At 45.6% G+C, this 21,466-nt stretch overlaps 1 protein-coding gene across 1 annotated transcript in view; it reads left to right on the top strand.

The window, feature by feature from the left end:
• Nucleotides 1-21,466, top strand: part of DIS3L2 (DIS3 like 3'-5' exoribonuclease 2) — a 202,655-nt gene that overhangs the window by 26,150 nt on the left and 155,039 nt on the right. The window contains exons 3-6 of the mRNA XM_039327402.1: nucleotides 1,157-1,309; nucleotides 5,990-6,129; nucleotides 9,613-9,666; nucleotides 17,258-17,359. Of these exons, the coding sequence (XP_039183336.1) occupies nucleotides 1,157-1,309; nucleotides 5,990-6,129; nucleotides 9,613-9,666; nucleotides 17,258-17,359 (449 nt within the window). The remainder of the gene's footprint in view (nucleotides 1-1,156; nucleotides 1,310-5,989; nucleotides 6,130-9,612; nucleotides 9,667-17,257; nucleotides 17,360-21,466) is intronic.

Raw genomic sequence — 21,466 nt, 5'->3', positions numbered from 1 at the left:
ACTCTCCACATCTTTTTTGTGATAAGCTGACCAAAACTGTCGGCAGTATTCCAGGTGTGGCGATTATTTAGCACGTACAGGTATGGAAATCCAGGGTGTGCCAAGAAGAATGAGAATTGGTGACAGGGATACTCCTGAACGCTTCTTGGGTGTAATTAGTTATCAAGATTCGGGTACCTCCCAATACCAGAGAGGTACAGCCGTGCGAAGCACACCCAACAAAGCTCGCTGCTTGTGTGTGGCACGGCTGACACTGTGTGGTTGAATAGTTAATAATAACAATAATAAGGAAGGGTTCTTGGAGGTCATCTAGTCCAACCCCCTGCTCAGGCAGGAAACTCTATACCATTTTGGACAAATGGCTGTCCAGTCTCTTCTTGACTTACTGCCACAATTGGGAGCGGAGTTTGCTAAACGAGTCGTGCCCGATTTTACAACCTCTTTTGCCACAGTTGTTAACCCAATCACTGCAGTGGTTGAAGTGAATCACACGGTCATTAAGTGAATCACACAGTCATTAAGTAAATCCGGCTTCCCCCACCGACTTTTATCTCAGAAACCATCTGAGAAGGTTGCAGATGGTGATCTCATGATTCTGGAATGCTGCAGCCATCGTAAATACATGGTCAGTTGCCAAGGGTCCACATTTGATGACATGGCCGTGGAGATGCTGCAGTGGTCGTAAGTGCGAGGACTGGTTCAAAGCTATTGTTTTCAGCGCTGTTGTAACTTTCAGTGGTTGTAAATCGAGGACTGCCTATCCCAGGGGTAGGCAACCTTGGCTCTTTTATGACTCGTGGACTTCAACTCCCAGGATTCCTGAGCCAGCATGGGGGAACTATGGCCCCTTCATGACTTGCGAACTTCAACTCCCAGAATTCCTCAGCCAGCCTGGCTCAGCTTGGAAACCTCTCCCTTTCCCCTCAACATGGCTGGCTCAGGAATTCTGGGAGTTGAAGTCCATGAGTCATAAAAGAGCCAAGGTTGCCTACCCCTGGCCTATCCAATCTGGGCTGCGATAATCGGGATGAAGGAGAACCTTCAGTAACGGATGAAAAGATCTTTTTATTATTATTACTATTATTTTCAGGAAAAGATTGTCCTGCCCAGCAGCTTGAGACTGAAAAATTTTGTTTTTTGGTTCTTCCCTATGCAGACAAGCGAGGTCCAGCCAGGCCCAGGAACAACTCTGAATCAACCAGAGGCCCCCCAAATGTGGACAGGAGGCGACAACTGTCCGAATCGCAAGTTGTCACTGTGAGCAGCTCCGATTGCAGGATGAACTTCCGACATCAAGGAACTCCCAAAGGTAGGATCCATGCAGCACATTTTTTTTAAAAGGCAGACACTAATAAAATATGAGATGGAATTAGGATTGTTTAGTACGGCTGTGTCGGATTGTGCAATTTACATGTCTAACTTTGCCTTTTGAATTGTGCTGTTTTATTTGACTGGCGCAGCTTAACGTCTTAATCACTTAAAGATTTTTTTTTTTTTTAAATGAACTCAACCACCAAAAGTAAACCCAATACCCAAACCACAGTTAATTATGGAGCATGGCTGGCTAGATGTACCAAATACAGCCGTCATTTCAACAGCTGAGGTTTACCCTGCACTCTCCCTTGAGGGTCTATGACATGGGTAGGCAACCCTGGCTCTTTTATGACTGGTGGACTTCAGCTCCCAGAATTCCTGAGCCAGCCATGCTGAGGGGAAAGGGAGAGGTTTCCAAGCTGAGCCACGCTGGCTCAGTAATTCTGGGAGTTGAAGTCCACGAGTCATGAAGGGGCCATAGTTCCCCCACGCTGGCTCAGGAATTCTGGGAGTTGAAGTCCACAAGTCATGAAGGGGCCATAGTTCCCCACGTTGGCTGAGGAATTCTGGGAATTGAAGTCCGCAAGTCATGAAGGGGCCATAGTTCCCCCACGCTGGCTGAGGAATTCTGGGAGTTGAAGTCCGCAAGTCATGAAGGGGCCATAGTTCCCCCACGCTGGCTCAGGAATTCTGGGAGTTGAAGTCCGCAAGTCATGAAGGGGCCATAGTTCCCCCACGCTGACTCAGGAATTCTGGGAGTTGAAGTCCGCAAGTCATGAAGGGGCCATAGTTCCCCCACGCTGGCTCAGGAATTCTGGGAGTTGAAGTCCGCAAGTCATGAAGGGGCCATAGTTCCTCATGCTGGCTCAGTAATTCTGGGAGTTGAAGTCCACGAGTCATAAAAGAGCCAAGGTTGCCTATCCCTGGTCTATGACAACTTGCCACAGCCAACTCGCTACAGGAAAACTCACCAAGGAACTCATCATAGAAAAACTCGGCATGGGAAAACTCGCCACGGAACAACTCACCATGGGAAAATCCAGCATAGAAAAACTTGCCACGGGACAACTTGCCACAGGAAAACTCACTACGGGACAACTCGCCGTGGAACAACTCACCATGTGAAAACTCGGCACAGGACAATTTGCCACGGGACAACCTGCCACGGGACAACTTGTCGCGGGACAAGATTTACACTCGTATTGAACAATAGAATAGAATCGCTGAGGAAAGAATGCCAAAGAAGGGGGCGAATGGAATGTGACTGACAAAAATTAAAATAATGTTTTAATCTATTTTAAAATAATGGAATTGTCGAATTGTCCCACAGCGAGCTGTCCCGCGGCAAGCAGGCTGTCGACCCCAACATGGCCTTCAGCTGTCTATTAACACCGCTGGGGAAGTCAGGGAAGAGGGCCAAGGAGGCCTCGGATCCAGGTGGATCTAAGCCGGCGTTCCAGGTTTCAGCTCAGCCGGTGTCCGCCTGACTCATAAGTTGGACCCAGTCGCCTTCTCAGAGAGGTGATCCGCTTGCACATGTCTCCTCAAGCTCGGCGGCCAATTTTGCGGCTTTGGCTGAACTTTCTCCTCAGCTGCTGGACTCCTTGTCCTTTTCTGATCTTCCGTCGCCCAAGCGGCCCCCCGGGGCTGGGCCGCCTTCCATTGTTCCCTGCGCTAATCCCGCATTTTATGCCCTCCGAAAAGCAGCTGTTGGATGTGTTCAGCACAGAGACGGTCCCCGTCTTGGGGTACTTGTAAGGAAACTTTGTTTGGGTTCGTGAGCTTGGAACCCCAAGGTTTCCTGTCATTCGTTAGCTTTAATTTTTATCATGCGAGAAACGTGTTAGAACCCCAGTTAAAAGTTGATGGGGATTCTCAAGTCATCCAGATCATGGTGGTCCCAAAGGTGCTTGTTTTCAGGAGGCAACTGGACTGACTTTGTTTTTCTTTGAGGACGTTTCTCTTCTCATCCCAGAAGCTTCTTCAGCTCTGACTGGATGGTGGGGAATGGAAGGATTTCATGGAACGGCTGCGGGACTTGGGTTTGGCTAGTCTAAAGAAAAGAAGAAATAGGGGAGACATGATAGCAGCGTTCCAGTATCTGAGGGGCTGCCACAAAGAAGAGGGGGTCAAGCTATTCTCCAAAGCACCAGAGGGAAGGACGAGAAACAATGGTTGGAAGCTGATCAAGGAGAAAAGCAACCTGGATCTAAGGAGAAACTTCCTGACAGTGAGGACAATTAACCAGTGGAACAGCTTGCCACCAGAAATCGTGGGCGCTCCATCACTGGAGATTTTTAAGAAGAGACCGGACATTCACCTGTCTGAGATGACCAGGTGACATTCACCTGGTCTTCTAGTCCAGCCCCCTGCTTGAGCAGGGGGCTGGACTAGAAGACCTCCAAGGTCCCTTCCAGCTCTATTCTGTTCCATTCTATTCTGTTCTGTTCTACTCTACTCTACTCTACTCTACTCTAGGCAGAAAACATCCTGCAGTTAGAAGGCTCCACACACCTTTACACTACTCAGGTGATCCTGAGGTCACAGGTAAACCTCCAAGTGGCCTCAACGACCCTCTAAAAGAATGCAAATGACCAGCTGTCTGCAAGGAGTATAAATCCTTCCATTTCCCCACCATTCAGTCTGAGCTGAAGAAGCTTCTGGGATGAGAAGCAAAAAACAAGAAAGTCCAGTTGCCTCCTGAAAAAAAAAAACACCTTTGGGATAAAAGTTGACTTCTGGAAGATAGATAATGGGCAAACTGAAAGGGACCGTTTACCATCATCAGAAAGGCCAGTGAGAAATTTTGTACAGGTAATTCTCACCTTACGACTGCAATGGAATCCCAAATTTCCATTGTTGAGCAAGGCAGCTGTTTCTTGCCACAGTTGTTAAGTGTTAACACTGCCGTTGTTAAGTTACTAATACAGTTGTTAAGTGACTTTGCTTGTCCAAAGGAGATCACACAACTCCGGGACACTGCGACCGTCATAGGTATGAGTCAGTTGCCAAGTGTCTGAATTTTGATCACGTGACCACGAGGATGCTGCGACGGTCGTAAGTGTGAAAAACGGTGAGAGGTCACTTCTTTCACTGCCGTTGTAATCCTAAAAGGCCACTAAATGAAGCCTTGTAAGTCTAGGATTACTTGTAAATAAAATAAAAGGAAAAATTGAAATGGGGATTGTGTCTATTCAACAAATGATGATTCAGCAAACCACGGCTTACTGTGACAGGTAGCACAGGCCTCGGCGGTTTGTTGACTCCTTCTTAAAGCGTGAATTAGCGTGATGTCTGAATTGTCTTCTTTTTTTTGTTTGTTTGTAATAATAGTTTTATTGGTTTGTCCAAATATAAAATACAAAGAGAAATTCAAGAAAGTAATAGAAAACTAGAAGAAGGGGGAGGGGAAAGAAAAAAAGTTCATGTAAAGAGGGAAAAGGAAAAAAAAAAAGACACCAACTTCTGACTCCCTTTAGCACAGCAGAAGATAACAACATTACAAGCACAACTTTTTTGCTTTTACACAATAGTATATACCAGGGGTAGGCAACCTGGGCTCTTTTATGACTGGTGGACCAACTCCCAGAATTCCTGAGCCAGCAAGGGGGAACAATGGCCCCTTTATGACTCGTGGATTTCAACTCCCAGAATTCCTCAGCCAGAATGGCTCAGTTTGGAAACCTCTCCCTTTCCCCTCAGCATGGCTGGCTCAGGAATTCTGGGAGTTGAAGTCCACGAGTCATAAAAGAGCCAAGGTTGCCCACCCCTGAATTAAACCCAGCATCAATTCTGCGTTTGAGACACTCAAACCGCTAGTACCCAGATTACCGCAATTTGTCCCATCGGCAGCTTCTGAATAGTCTTCAAAGGCAGCCCCACATAGAGGGTGTTGCAGTATTCTAAGCATGAGGGAAAGATCTTGTAGCCAGATTTCTGGAAAGTGTGAGGAGTACAGTACTTGACAAAGGAACAGTTTGCAGTTCGGTAAACCTGTTAACATTTAAGCCATAATTGTTTTTGTTTGGGGCTTGCTCTGATTTAACAAACTCTGGTTAAATTCACGCCCTTAGCACCATATGTCAGCCCTATTGATCATTATAAGGCAAAACCAGCCAATAGTGGTTTCAGTAAATTATAGTGAAACAACTCATGGCCTAGCACAGGGGTAGGCAACCTTGGCTCTTTTATGACTTGTGGACTCCAACTCCCAGAATTCCTCAGCCAGCATGGCTCAGCTTGAAAACCTCTCCCTTTCCCCTCAGCGTGGCTGGCTCAGGAATTCTGGGAGTTGAAGTCCACGAGTCATCAAAGAGCCAAGGTGGCCTACCCCTGGACTATATGCAAACCATTTCTATAACAATAAACCTACCTACTTAGCAAAAACAGAATCAAGGTTTCATTTTTCTTTTTGATTACAAGCACAAAATCCGGAAGCCATTTCAAAACAGAAGCAGGGTGAGATATATATTCTCTTCTGTATCTCTATTGACACGTTAATCTTCAACATAACTCATATTCAGGGAATCCTCTACATAAATTCAGTGTTTGTTTGTTTGTTTTTTTTAAAAAAGCCTTACAGGGAGAAAACACTAATTGCCTATTTAAGCTTTGTAAAGTCATTATCTTTGACTGTTATAAACCAGAAGGCCGTTGATGGTGACTTTGCTTTCAGGAGCCCCTTATGCTGCGTCTTCGACCCCGGGAGAGAGGAAGAATTGGAGCAAAGCCAGTCGGACGCGGAAGAAGATATTTGAAGCCTACATGTCGAAGGAGGACGTATCAAAGGGTCTGAAGAGAAAAACACTGATTCAGGTGCTGGAAACTTTTGGCGGGCCATTGTGTGTGCCAGGCCTTCTCTAAAAGCTGGGCCAGAAACACTGACCTGACAGATGGTGACATTCAATTGGAATCTAATATTTAGAATTAACCCCCCAAAGAAGGTGTTTGTGCATTTCTGTACTGTATCTAGACTTATTTATGGAGATTCTTAAGGAGGACGCCCAAATGAAAACAATTTAACAGAGGTCCCAAAGATGCTTGTTTCAGGAGGCAACTGGACTTTCTTGTTTTTTCCTTGAAGACGTTTCGCTTCTCGTCCCGGAAGCTTCTTCAGCTCTGACTGGATGGTGGGGAATGGAAGGATTTATATGCCTTGCAGACCGCTGGTCATTTGCCTTCTTTTAGAGAGTCGTTGAGGCCACCTAGAGGTTTAGAGCAAGGGTCTTGAAACGTGGCCCTTTTATGACTTTTGGACTTCAACTCCCAGAATTCCTCAGCCAGGCACGTTGGCTGAGGAATTCTGGGAGTTGAAGTCCACAAGTCATAAAAGGGCCACGTTTGAAGACCCCTGTTTTAGAGTCGTTGAGGTTTATCTGTGTCCTCAGGGTCACCTGAGTGGTGCAAATGGGTGTGGAGCCTTCTTGGAACCGCTGAAAGGCCGTGTTGTATACTGGAGATAGAGGGTGTCGTCCAGTCCACAAACACAGTCCTTTCAGCAGTTCCAAGAATGCTCCACACCCATTTGCACCACTCAGGTGACCCTGAGGTAAAACTCCAAGTGGCCTCAACGACTCTCTAAAAGGAGGCAAATGACCAGCTGTCTACAAGGAGTATAAATCCTTCCATTCCCCCACCATCCAGTCAGAGCTGAAGAAGCTTCCGGGATGAGAAGCGAAACGTCTTCCAAGGAAAAACAAGAAAGTCCAGTTGAAAAAAAGCACCTTTGGGGCAACCTGGATGATTCGGAATCTCCACAGAAATTTAACAAAGGGCAAAGCATTTTTTTTTCTTCAAATCCCCCGAAATTTAAGGCGCCGGCCTAGAAACCAGGAGACCGGTCACTAAACAAACTGTTGTAAATCGAGGACTACGTGAACACAGCTGTTGTGTCCCCTTGCGTTCTTTCCCCCCCCCAGCCTTGAACACCCCCAGATCCTTCAGCCTCCCCTCGGCCTCCGGCGTGTTTGTCTCCCATGTTTCGGGGAGGAAAGCAGTAGCCGTTGCTCCTTTCCTGACCAAAACCTAGCCGCCATTTGTGTGTAAAGGATTGCAAAGTTGAGGGGTGACATCATGAGATTCTGGGGGGGGGGGAGAGTCCTGGCCCTCGATGCACAAATGTACAAACAGTTGTTCCCTGCAGATGGGGAGAACGGCTGGCTCCAGATATGATGTCACAGCGTGAAAATGGGTAAATAGGATTTTGGGAGGCACGGATTATAAATCCCATCTGCTTTTGAAGAGACAGGAGATCAATCCCGTCCTTTTCTGTTTGCCTCTCTCACAAGAAAAACACCAAAACAGAGAGAAAAATGTGAACATAATAATAATAATAATAATAATAATAATAAGAAGAAGAAGAAGAAGAAGAAAGAAGAAGAAGAAGAAGAAGAAGAAGAAGAAGAAGAAGAAGAAGAAGAAGAAGAAGAAGAAGAAGAAGAAGAAGAAGAAGAAGAAGAAGAAGAAGAAGAAGAGAGTTGGAAGGGACCTTGGAGGTCATGTAGTCCAACCCTCTGCTCAGGCAGGAAACCCTATACCATTTCAGACAAATGGCTCTCCAGTTTCTTCTTAAAAACTTCCAGTGTTGGAGCATTCACCGCTTCTGGAGGCAGGTGGTTCCACTGGTTAATTGTTCTCACTGTCAGGAAGTTTCTCCTTTCCTTGTATCAGTTACTAATACAGGTAAAAGAATTAAAGAATAACACAGTTGGAAGGAACCTGGGAGGTCTTCTAGTCCAGCCCCCTGCTCAAGCAGGAGACCCTATACCATTTCAGACAAGTGACTGTCCAGCCTCTTCTTTAAAAAAACTCCAGTGTTGGAGCACCCACAACTTCTGGAGGCAGGTTGTTCCACTGGTTAATTGTCCTCATGGTTAGGAGGTTTCTCCTTAGTTACAGGTTGCTTCTCTCCTTGTTTATTTTCCATCCATTGCTTCTTGTCCTGCCTTCTGGTGCTTTGGAGAATAAGTTGACTCCCTCTTCTTAGATATTGGAAGGCTGCTATCATGTCACCCCTGGTCCTTTTTCTCATGAAACTAGACATACCCAATTCCAGCAACCGTTCTTCCTATGTTTTAGCCTCCAGTCTGCTAATCATCTTTGTTGCTCCTCTCTGCACTTTTTCTAGAGGGGTTAGACTAGAGGATCTCCAAGGTCCTTTCCAACTCTGTTATTCTGCTAAGTTTGGGTTCCACTTGCTTAGCAATCTTGCTTAACAACGGAAATTCCAGTCCCACTTGTAAGTAGTAAGTCAAGGACTATCTGTATTTTCACTTAATGTTTACATACCTTGCGTTTTAGTTCAGTGGTCTTCAAGGTAACTAACAACGTACAAAAGCATTGTGATTAATAAAATCATTACCGTAAATGCCGGCATATAAGACGACTTCCGCGAGCGCTGAAATCGGCGCCAAAGACGGGGGTTGTCTTATATGCCGAGTCGTCTTATACGCCGGAAATACTGGTAGTTTCCGGCGTATAAGATGACGTTCTAGGAATGCGGCCCGGCTATAAAGACGGGGGTCGTCTTATACGCCGGGTCGCCTAATACGGCGGCATATACGGTACTTTACCACAGGGGTCTTCAAACTGGGCCCTTTTATGACTCGTGGACTTCAACTCCCAGGGCTGAGGAATTCTGGGAGTTGAAGTCCACAAATCATAAAAGGGCCAAGTTTGAAGACCCCTGTCTTAAATCTAACAAACAAAATGGAGGCTGGCTGAGGAATTCTGGGAGCTGAAGTCCACAAATCATCAAAGGGCCAAGTTTGAAGACTCCTGTCTTAAATCTAACAAACAAAATGGAGGCTGGCTGAGGAATTCTGGGAGCTAAAGTCCACAAATCATCAAAGGGCCAAGTTTGAAGACTCCTGTCTTAAATCTAAAAAACAAAATGGAGGCTGGCTGAGGAATTCTGGGAGTTGAAGTCCACCAGTCATCAAAGGGCCAAGTTTGAAGACCCCTGTCTTAAATCTAACAAACAAAATGGAGGCTGGCTGAGGAATTCTGGGAGCTGAAGTCCACAAATCATCAAAGAGCCAAGTTTGAAGACCCCTGCCATAGTCCTTCTGCAATTCTCCTTGCAGCTTCAGCTTTTTTATAATAGTTTTAGCTTTTTATAATAGTTTTACGGAGGATCTTACCAAGTGCCTTATTTGCAACCAAGCCACGATTAGTAAGTTTTACCTCAGTAGTAAGCAGCTGCTGGTTTCTGTTCAGACTTACTGGTAACACATTAAAGCAACTTCTTTGCTGAAATCTAATTTCAATTTTTCCTTCTTTTTTTTCCTCTCTCTTAAGGGACCCCTAAGGATAAACCCCAAGAAATACCATGATGCCTTCATTCCTTCCCCAGTAAGTATTTCTGTAAACTTTAGCAATTGGGGTTTCAGGTGGGACGAACATCCCTCCCATCTTGGATTGATGGAGGAACAAGAGATGAACTGGACTTTCACGTTGTTGTTGTTGTTTTTCCTTGAAAACATTTCACTTCTCATCCGTGAAGCTTCTTTAGTTCTTCGGAAGAAACCTCTGAACTGAAGAAGCTTCTTAGAACTAGAATACTATAATAATAAAGTTGGAAGGGGCCTTGGAGGTCATCTAGTCCAACCCCCTATACCATTTCAGACAAATGGCTGTCCAGTCTCGTCTTAAAAACTTCCAGTGTTGGAGCATTCACCGCTTCTGGAGGCAGGTGGTTCCACTGGTTAATTGTCCTCACTGTCAGGAAGTTTCTCCTTAGTTCTAGGTTGCTTCTCTCCTTGATTAATTTCCATCCGTTGCTCTTGTCCTGCCTTCAGGTGCCTTGGAAAATAGCTTGACTCCGTCTTCTTTGGGGCAGACCCTGAGATACTGGAAGTCTGCTATCCTGTCCTCCCCCCCATCCTTCTCTTCGTTAAACTAGACATACCCAATTCCAGCAACGGTTCCTTCTATGTTTTAGCCTCCAGTCCCCTGACCATCTTTGTTGCTCTTCTCTGCACTCTTTCTAGAGTCTCAACAACTTTTTTACATCGTGGTGACCAAAACTGGATGCAGGATTCCAAGTGTGGCCTTACCAAGGCCTTGTAAAGCGGTATTAACCCTTCACCTGATCTTGATTCTACCCCTCTGTTCATGCAACCCAGCACTGTGTTGGCCTTTTTGGCAGCTGCAGCACACGGCTGGCTCCTATTTAAGGGATTGTCCACTAGGACTCCGAGGTCCCTCTCACAGTTGCTACTATTGAGCAAGGTACCCCCTATACTATACCCGTACATTTGGTTTTTCTTGCCTAAATGTAGAACTTTATTTCACCATTGAATTTCATTTGGCCAACTGTGATTAGACACACAAGGAATGTGTCTCCAATGCAGAAGTTCTCAGTGTACATTCAAAACAACAGAGTATTAATAATCACAATAACGATGCCAATAGGAGAAGGACGTGGAAAGGACGAGAAAGATAATAATAATACAGCGAAAAAACCCGGGTAAATATACTCAGACGTAAAACAATATTGTGAGGATTAGGTGTTCAGCAGAGTAATGGCACAGGGGAAAAAAAAAACCTGTCTTTGTGTCTAATTGTTTTGACATGCAGTGCCCTAAGGTGGTGTCCCGAGAGGAGGAGTTGAAACAGGTAGGAGATGTCCAGCATCTGTAGAGGCTTACTCAGGCCTCTTTCTGACCCGCGCAATACACAGGTCCTCAATGGAAGGCAGGCTGGTTGCTACTGAAGAAGCATCTTGAATGAAAAGCAAAACATTTTTCAAGATTAAAAAAAACAAACAAGAAAGTCCAGTTGTCTTCTGGAAAAACATCTTGACCTGGATGGTTGAGAATCTCCATAGGCAGCCAGTGATGATGGTGCAAACAATGCACCCAGCTTGGCGAACTTTTTGATTGCAACCCATCCAGTCATGCTCTCTCAGTCAGCCTTGGGTTCCAAGGACCTTCTCTGAAAGAAATACAAAAATTTGTACAGGCAATTGCATCAAGAGAGGGATGCACTTTACAAGGCCTTGGTAAGGCCACATTTGGAATACTGCATCCAGTTTTGGTCACCACGATGTAAAAAAGACGTTGAAAATCTAGAAAGAGTACAGAGAAGAGCAACAAAGATGATCAGGGGACTGGAGGCTAAAACATACAAGGAACGGTTGCTGGGATTGGGTATGTCTAGTTTAACGAAGAAAAGGACGAGGGGGGACATGATAGCACCCTTCCAGTATCTCAGGGGCTGCCCCAAAGAAGAGGGAGTCAAGCTCTTCTCCAAAGCCCCTGAAGGCAGGACAAGAAGCAGTGGATGGAAACTCATCAAGGAGAGAAGCAACCTGGAACTAAGGAGAAACTTCCTGACTGTTAGAACAATTAACCAGTGGAACAACCTGCCTCCAGAAACGGTGAATGCTCCAACACTGGAGGTTTTTAAGAAGAGACTGGACAGCCATTTGTCTGAAATGGTATAGGGTCTCCTGCCTGAGCAGGGGGTTGGACTAGATGACCTCCAAGGCCCCTTCCAGCTGTATTCCGATCGATCGATTGATTGAAGTTGTGGATGCTCCAACACTGGACGTTTTTAAGAAGAGACGGGACCGCCATTTGTCCGAAATGGTACAGGGTTTCCTGCCTGAGCAGGGGGTTGGACTAGACGACCTCCGAGGTCCCTTCCAACTCTTTTCTGTTCTAAGTCGAGGGCTGCTTGTAAAGTCCAGCCAGTTCCCCAGGTAAACGGGGAAATGGAGGCTTCGGCTGCCCCTCACCGCTCTCTTGCAGCGAGTTAGCAAGAAGGAAATTCCTAACCAAGCCAGAGGAACAGGTGAATGAATCTATTAAGCCCCCAAATCAACTCTTTGTGAAAAAAAGCTGCAACGGGAAGCAGAGATTTTTTCTTCTTTCCTCTACGATCCGGCACTTTGCCTGCCAGTTTTCGTTTCCCGGAGTGTGATAAGGGAAGCACAAAAACAAGATCAGGGCGAAAGAAACTGCCTTTTGTCCACCTCTTGGCACATCCCAACTGGGGTGCCGAGTGATGTAACCCTGTGATGGGATTACTGAAGCCGGGGCGGGGGGGGGGAGGGACACGGCAAGGCCAAAATCTGGCTTCCAGGCTGAGTGATTTAATCCAACAAGCTTTGCAATTTTTCGGCATCGGATCATGGGAGGCAGCTTTGCACCAGCTGTCGATCTCCCCGGCTTGGTTCTGCTGGGAAATGAAATATTCCAGCAGCATGAAGTGAGGTTGGTACCCGGCGCTCCGTAAACGTTGCTAGAAAATAAAAATAATAATAATATTTGCGGGTGCACAACAGCCTGGAGCTCTTGCAGGGGGAGGGGAGTACATTTTCCTCATCAAGAACCTCATGATGGGAAAATTGCCCCGCGCTTCCTCTAGCCACTTCTGAGCTCGCTATTTTGCACTTCGGCACGTAGGACACCCACTTTTCTCAGGAGCACCTGTTAGCTGCTGCTGACATCAGCGGAGTTGGGGTTTCCCCCCCCCCCCAACCTCTCGTGTCCTTGTTTTAAAGATTCGGCAGGAAACTTTGGAAGCGTGGACAACTCTTCCTGTACACAACTCTCGGTTTTATACGCTTTGTCCAGAAACACATTTTGGCTTCCAATGTGTTTTGATCTCAATCCGAAGTGTCCAACTTTCAATCCGTCCGAATAGAGCTGGAAGGGACCTTGGAGGTCTTCTAGTCCAACCCCCTGCTCATGCTGGAGATCCTATACTTTTTCAGATAGGTGGCTGTCCAGTCTTTACTTAAAAACCTCCAGTGATGGAACACCCACCATGTCTGGAAGGAAGCTACTCCACTTGTTAATTGTCCTCACTGTTAGGAAGTTTCTCCTTAATTCCAGCTTGCTTCTCTCCTTGATTAGTTTCCATCCGCTGTTTCTTGTCCTGCTTTCTGGTGTTTTGGACAATGTTGATCCCCTCTTCTTTGGGGCAGCCCCTCAAATATTGCAACACTACTATCATGTCTCCCCTGGTCCTTCTTTTCTCTAGCCTGGCCATACCCAATTCCAGCAACCGTCCCTCATATGTTTTAGCCTCCAGTCCCCTGATCATCTTTGTTGCTCTTCTCTGCACGCTTTCTAGAGTCTCAATATATTTTTTTTTAATAGTGTGGTGACCAAAGCTGGATGCCATATTCCAGGTGTGGCCTTACTAAGTCTTTTTATAAAGTGGTCGTAATACTTCACGTGAATTTGATTCTGTGCCTCTGTTTATACAACCAATGATTGTTTGATCCTTGTTTGTATCACTTTAAAACTTGTCAGACAGTTCTTGTATCAAAGACACAATGCACATCTGTACAATGATTTATTGATGTATTGATGCATTGATGTATATAATAATAATAATAATAATAATAATAATAATAATAATAATAATACAGCAGAATAGATGAGAAAGAACTGGAGAAGATAACAAAATACAAAGACCTACAAATAGAAATAGAAAGACTGTGACAAAAGCAAGCAAGGGTAGTACCAATAGTCATAGGCGCCTTGGGTGCAATTCCAAAACAACTGGAGCACCACTTGAACACCATTGGCATTGACAAATTCGTTATTAGTCAATTGCAAAAGGCGGCCTTACTAGGAACTGCTTCCATCCTGCGACGATATCTGTAATACCATCAAATATCCACATCTGCCTATCTCAGGTTCTGGGTAAGGACTCGATAGGTAGACAAAATGCCAAATCCAGTCTGAACATCTGGCTGACTGTGCGATGATCCATAATAATAATAAAAAAGTTGGAAGGGACCGTGGAGGTCATCTAGTCCAACCTCCTGCTCAGGCAGGAAACCCTATACCATTTCAGACAAATGGCTGTCCAGGCTCTTCTTAAAAACTTCCCAGTGTTGGAGCATTCAGAGCTTCTGGAGGCAGGTTGTTCCACTGGTTAATTGTTCTCACTGTCAGGAAGTTTCTCCTTAGTTCCAGGTTGCTTCTCTCCTTGATTAGTTTCTCCATCCGTTGCTTCTTGTCCTGCCTTCAGGCGCTTTGGAGAATAGCTTGACTCCCTCTTCTTTGGGGCAGCCCCTGAGATATTGGAAGACTGCTATCCTGTCCCCCCCCCTCCTCGTCTTTCTCTTCATTAAACTAGACATCCCTAATTCCAGCAACCGTTCCTTATATGTTTTAGCCTCTAGTCCCTTAATCATCTTTGTTGCTCTTCTCTGGACAGTTTCTGATTTATTTGGAAAACAATGGGCTGCCCTCTTCCTCTCAGTGACTCTGTGTGGCTTACAAAGAACACACACACACACACACACACACACACACACACACACACACACGGTGACAACACCCAGTCAAATAAGCCGTTTGGTGGGCTCCATCCCCCTCTGAGTTCCGCAGGCCCTTTGGCAAAGCCGGGTCTTCAGGGCCTTATGAAAGAGTGTCAAAGTGGAGGCCAGTTCTAACTTCTGCAGGGATGACATTCCAAAGGGAGGGAGCCACCACGGAGAAGGCTCTTCTTCTGGGTCCCTCCAGATGTGCCTCCCTTAGGGAAGGGCTTTTCAACCTTTTCACCCATTGTACCCGTATTAGGATATGGCAACATCCGAGGACCACCCGTCGCCTAGCAAGGGGTCAAAAACTTGATGACCAAAAAAAAAAAAAAAAGGAAAAAAGTGATAAAGTACAGGTAGTCCTCGACTTACAACAGTTCGCTTAGTGACTCTTTGACGTTACAATGGCACTGAAAAAAGTGCCCCCCGAGCCACAGCCGAGCAAGACACCTGCCTGCCCACCCGGCGGTGCTCTTCCTCCTGTCCGAGGTTTTCATTGTTGTGAGCATTTCTGTTGAGGATTGGCAGTGGAGGTGGGGTGGGGGGGTGTTTGGTTTTATTCCCCCCGTCTGCTGGGTGGTTGCATCAGGTTTTGGTCCCTTCCCATGACCCTGGGACGCTGTGACCGTCATAAATAGGAATCATTTGCCAAGCATCTGAATGTAAATCACAAGACCCTGGAGAGGCTGCAACATTCCAGTTGATGGGCGCTTCTTCTGGGCTCAGCAGAAGCGTCAGGATCAGTGCCGAGTTTCAGCTGGAGCCTGGCGCTGATCCTGGTGCTTCCGCTGAGCCCTGACAGCCCCGAAGAAGCACCGATCAGCTGGAAAGAGGCACTGATCCTGGCACTTCCGCTGAGCCCTGACAGCCCTGCAGCTCCAGCCGTCTCTCGCTCAGGCTTGTGCGGTGCTGCCACCGGTTCAGCTCATTCCCCCCCCCCCCCGCTACCACTTTTCTAGGATGGTCGCGTACCACCTGCCAGGTGCCAATGTACCACAGGTGGTACCCGTACCACTGGTTGAAAAGCCCTGCCTTAGGGGACGGTTCCCGCAACATTCCTTGCCTTCCAGCTCTACGGGTAGTCCTTGACTTACGGCTACAACTAAGCCCTGAATGTATGTTCCTAAGCGAGAAATGGGGTTAAGTGAGTTTTGCCTGGGGTCACATGATTCCCCCACCTCTTGCAATCTTCTGACCAGCAAAGTCGATGGGGAAGCCATGTTTGTTTTAACGACCCTGTTACTCACTTAACGACTCCAACGATTAGGGGCAAAAAACTCCCTTCACCACCATCTCACTTAGTAACCAACGGTTTGGGCTTAGCTGCGGTCGTAAGTCGAGGACATCCTGCGTTTGAGTCTGCTTCTCCTTATTGGCCTGACCCAAGGCCTTATCTGAAGTGGCTAATATTTGCTTTAGGTTTATAAGTTCCTCCCAGTGACACTTTTAGTCCAGAGCTGACAGAGTGACTTAAGCCGTGAACTAGCACAAAAGCAGCTTGAGGAATTCGTCACCATGAGCTTCCTGAAGCTGAAAACTCAAGAAGGCAAGAAAGTGAAAAAGAAGCGACGGATGGAAACTGATCAAGGAGAGAAGCAACCTAGAACTAAGGAGAAATTTCCTGAGGACAATTAAATCAGGGGAACAACCTGCCTCCAGGAGTGGTGAATGCTCCAACACTGGAAGGTTTTAAGAAGAGACTGGACAGCCATTTGTCCGAAATGGTATAGGGTTTCCTGCCTGACCGGGGGGTTGGACTAGATGACCTCTAAGGTCCCTTCCAACTCTGTTATACTGCTACTATTCCCCTCTTCCGTTCAACTTCCATTTCCTAACAGTGAGGACAATTAATCAGTGGAACTGCTTCCCTTCAGAAGTTGTGGGTGCTCCATCACTGGAGGTTTTTAAGAAGGGACTGGACAGACATTTGTCTGAAACGGTATAAGCTGGTCTTGTGCCTGAGTAAGGGGGCTGGACTAGAAGACCTCCAAGGACCCTTTCAACTCTGTTATTCTGTTTATGGATATATATTTTTTTAGGAGAACCTCTACCCGAAGTCTGAAGATGCTGTTTCTGCTTTTTTGGGAACTGGCATGTGATATTTTGACTTTCTTTCTTCCTTTCTTCCTTTCTTTCCTTCCTTCCTTCCTTCCTTCCTTCCTTCCTTCCTTCCTTCCTTCCTTCCTTCCTTCCTTCCTTCCTTCCTTCTTTCTTTCTTTCTTTCTTTCTTTCTTTCTTCATTCTTCTTTCTTTCTCTTTCTTTCTTTTTCTTATTTTTTTTCTTTCTTCGCTTCTTTCTTCTTCTTTTCTTTTTCCTTCCTTCCTTCCTTCCTTCCTTCCTTCCTTCCTTCCTTCCTTCCTTCCTTCCTTCCTTCCTTCTTTCTTTCTTTCTTTCTTTCTTTCTTTCTTTCTTCATTCTTCATTCTTCTTTCTTTCTCTTTCTTCTTTCTTCATTCTTTTTCTTCTTTTTTTTCTTTCTTTGCTTCTTTCTTCTTCTTTTCTTTTTCCTTCCTTCCTTCCTTCCTTCCTTCCTTCCTTCCTTCCTTCCTTCCTTCCTTCCTTCCTTCCTTCCTTTCTTTCTTTCTTTCTTTCTTTTTTTCTCCCCCCCCCCCCAAATCCATATCCTCCATTAAAAAAGAGTTGCTTCTTTTCCAGGACGGCACTCAGGATATTTTCATCGATGGAGTCGTCGCGCGCAACAGAGCCCTGAACGGCGACATGGTGGTGGTGAAGCTGCTTCCGAAGGAACAGTGGAAGGTCAGTGTGACCAATCTGCTCGTCCCGTTTTCGTGGCGTGGCGATAGCTGCCGGGCATGATTCAAAGTTGGCTGCAACAAGGAAGGATTGAAAAATGATCTCCTGTGCTCTTTGGGACGATGGCCGCCGTAGACTCGCCTAGGTACAAGGCTGCTAATAAGGGTAGTCCTCAACTTACGACCACAACTGTGCCCGAAATGTGGGCCGCTAAGTGAAAGATTTTTCTTCGGTGAGTTTTGCCCCATCTTGCGATCTTTCCTGCCATAGCAGTTGTGGTTAGTAATACAATTGTTAAGTGAATCTGGCTTCCCCATTGATTTTGTTCGTCGGAAGGTCACAAAAGGGGACCGTCATATATATGAGACCGTCATATATATGAGTCAGTTGCTATGCAGGGGGTTGGACTAGATGACCTCTGTCCCTTCCAACTTTATATTATTATTATTATTATTATTATTATTATTATTATTATTAGTAGTAGTAGTAGTAGTAGTAGTAGTAGTATGTGTCTGAATTTTGATGATGTGGCCACGGAGGCTGCTCCAACGGTCACAAGTGTGACCTTCTGATAATTAATCAGTGGAACTGCTTCCCTCCAGAAGTTGTGGGTGCTCCAACACTGGAGGTTCTCGAGAAGAAATAGGACAACCCTTTGTCTGAAATGGTATAAAGGTCTCCTGCCTGAGCAGAGGGGGCTGGACTAGAAGACCTCCAACACCCCTTTCAACTCTGTTATTCTGTTTATGGATTGGTGTTTTTTTTTTAGCAGAACCTCTACACGAAGTCTGAAGATGCCGTTTTTGCTTTTTGGGGTACTGCAGTGATTCACTTAAGAACCGTGGGGAGGAAGGTCGTAAAATGAGGCAAAAATTCACTTAACAACCGCCTAGCTTAGCGACGGAAGCCGTGGGCTCCCCTGGGGTCGTAAGTCGAGGACTGCCTGGTTGTTTTCAATGGCAAGGCAGCAACAGGAAGAAAATGAACTTTTCCACCTTGTTGTCTGTACTGAACGCAGCGACCCGGCTTCTTCATGTTTGCTCTGCTCTTGTTGCCTTTCCCTGTTGTGACAGGTGTGGCAGGTGTGCCTTTCCCAGCCTTTGTATTAAAATAAATAAATAAATAACACAATGGGGCCGGTTGTGCATTTAAAAAGTAAACCGAGGACTTTGTTGGAAGTTCTGAAGGGCTTTGTGAAGGAATGTTCCTGCAGGGTACCAGGGTTCAAAGACCTTGCATTTTGTCAAGCGTTTTCTATAAAGCAAATCTTTTCAGGGCAGGTACAGGTGGTCCTCAGACTTACGACCACAATCGATTCCCAAATATCTGTTGTTAAAAGGGACTTCTGTTGACACAACAACCAAAATTTCTCTGCCTGAGCAAGACAGTTATTATTAACAACAACAAGAACAATAATAATAATAAAGTTGGAAGGGACCTTGGAGGTCATCTAGTCCAACCCCCTGCTCAGGCAGGAAACCCTATACCATTTCGGAGAAATGGCCGTCCAGTCTCTTAAAAATTTCCAGTGTTGGAGCATTCACCGCTTCTGGAGGCAAGGAGTTCCACTGGTTAATTGTTCTCACTGTCAGGAAGTTTCTCCTTAGTTCTAGGTTAGGAGTGTTTTGTCCCATTTTGCGACATTTCTCGCCCCGTTGATAAGTGAACCACTGGCAGATGTTATATTAGCAACACGGTTGTTAAGTGAATTGGGCTCCCCCAAATTGACTTTGTTTTTCAGAAGGTCCCGGGGCACTGCGACCGTCATAAATATGAGTTGGTTGCCAAGCGTCCGAATTTTGGATCACGTGACCCTGGGGATGCTGCAACAGTCCTGAAAGGGGGAAAAAAAAACAGTCCTAAGTCACTTTGTTCAGTGCCGTTGTAACTTGGAACGGCCGCTAAATGAACTGTTATAAACCGAGGACTATCTGTGTTGCAAATAAATAAGGCAAGAAAAACCAAATGTACAGGTATAGTATAGGGAGTACCTTGTTCAATAGTAGCAACTGTGAGAGGGACCTCGGAGTCCTAGTGGACAATCCCTTAAACAGGAGCCAATCCTGGGCTGCAGCTGCCAAAAAGGCCAACACAGTGCTGGGCTGCATCAAGATAGATTCAAGATCACGTGAAGTATTCATACCACTTTACAATGCCTTGGTAAGGCCACACTTGGAATACTGCATCCAGTTTTGGTCACCACGATGTAAAAAAGATGTTGAGACTCTGGAAAGAGTGCAGAGAAGAGCAACAAAGATGATTAGGGCACTGGAGGCTAAAATATACAAGGAACGGCTGCTGGAATTGGGTATGTCTAGTTTAATGAAGAGAAGGACGAGGGGGGACATGATAGCAGCCTTCCAGTATCTCAGGGACTGCCCCAAAGAAGAGGGAGTCAAGCTCTTCTCCAAAGTGCCTGAAGGCAGGACAAGAAACAACGGATGGAAACTCATCAAGGAGAGAAGCAACCTGGAACTAAGGAGAAACTTCTTAACAATGAGGACAATTAACCTGTGGAACCACCTACCTCCAGAAACGGTGAATGCTCCAACACTGGAAGTTTTTAAGAAGAGACTGGGCAGCCATTTGTCTGAAATGGTATAGGATTTCCTGCCTAAGCAGGGGGTTGGACTAGATGACCTCCAAGATCCATTCCAATTTATGATGATGATGATAGATAGATAGATAGATAGATAGATAGATAGATAGATAGATGGATGGATGGATGGATGGATGGATGGATGGATGGATGGATGGATGGATAGATAGATAAATAGATAACAGAATCAGTTTGAGAGCAGTTTCGTGGACTTTTCAGCCCTTAGATGTGCTTTCAGTTCGATTTCCCTCTGCATGTGAAAGACGCTTTGGTTGGCGAGCTGTCTGTGTGTGCTTTGAACGTACCATAAATAACTCCTTTCATTTTGAGGCTGGCAACCAAACATTGTTTGGTAAACCGGAGAGGGAAGTCCGGTTTACTTTTTCCAAAGCTGTAGCATCTGTGTGTGTTGGGGTGATAATTCCATCCCCCGCAAGTGCCGAACAAGCCTTCAGAAGTGGCGTTGCTTCGAGAGCATGGAATATGAGGCTGGAATTAATCCTGCGTCAAGGTTTCCCTCTTTCACAGCTTGAAGGGATGTGTTGATGGGTGTCTTAAGTGCGAGAAATTGTTTGATTCCCTGAGCGACCAGGTTTCCCCCAAAATAACTTGCAAAACTTTCCAGGCGAGCATTTTTTATTTAAACAGGACTAATAATAATAATAATAATAATAATAATAATAATAATAATAATAATAATAATAATACCAACAATGGTGCATTGGAAGATCTGCAAAAAATATCATTTGCCTGTAAGCAAAAACCGGTGGGATCATAAAATAGAGAAAATCATAGAAAATGATAAAGTTAAACTGCTCTGGGACTTCAGAATTCAAACAGACAAGCACCTGCAACATAGCACCCCAGACTTAACAATTGTCGATAAGAGAGACAAAAAAAGTCTGGATAGTGGACGTGGCAATGCCTGGAGACAGCAGAATAGACGAGAAAGAACTGGAGAAGATCACAAAATACAAAGACCTACAAATAGAAATAGAAAGACTGTGGCAAAAGCAAGCAAGGGTAGTACCAATAGTCATAGGCGCCTTGGGTGCAATCCCAAAACAACTGGAGCCCCACCTGAACACCACTGGCATTGACAAATTCGCTGTTAGTCAATTGCAAAAGGCGGCCTTACTAGGAACTGCTTCCATCCTGTGACGATATCTGTAATACCATCAAACATCCACATCTGCCTATCCCAGGTCCTGGGTAAGGACTCGATAGGTAGACAAAATGCCAAATCCAGTCTGAACATCTGGCTGACTGTGCAATGATCCATAATAGAGTTAGAAGGGACCTTGGAGGTCATCTAGTCCAACCCCCTGCTCAGGCAGGAAACCCTATACCATTTTAGACAGGCTGTCCAGTCTCTTCTTTCTCTTAGTTGAGAAAGCAAGGACATGATTATGGATGAAACGTATAACAGCGATACCCATTGTCATTGGGGCACTGGGAACTATGTCCAAAAACTTCACAAAATACATCAAGAAACTGCAGCTTCCTAGCAA

This window comes from Crotalus tigris, unplaced genomic scaffold (genome assembly GCF_016545835.1).
Source record: "Crotalus tigris isolate CLP2741 ecotype Arizona unplaced genomic scaffold, ASM1654583v1 scf7180000024361.1375286210:1436186, whole genome shotgun sequence".
Taxonomy (NCBI): Eukaryota; Metazoa; Chordata; class Lepidosauria; order Squamata; family Viperidae; genus Crotalus; species Crotalus tigris.
This window is presented reverse-complemented; position numbering and strand designations above follow the sequence as displayed.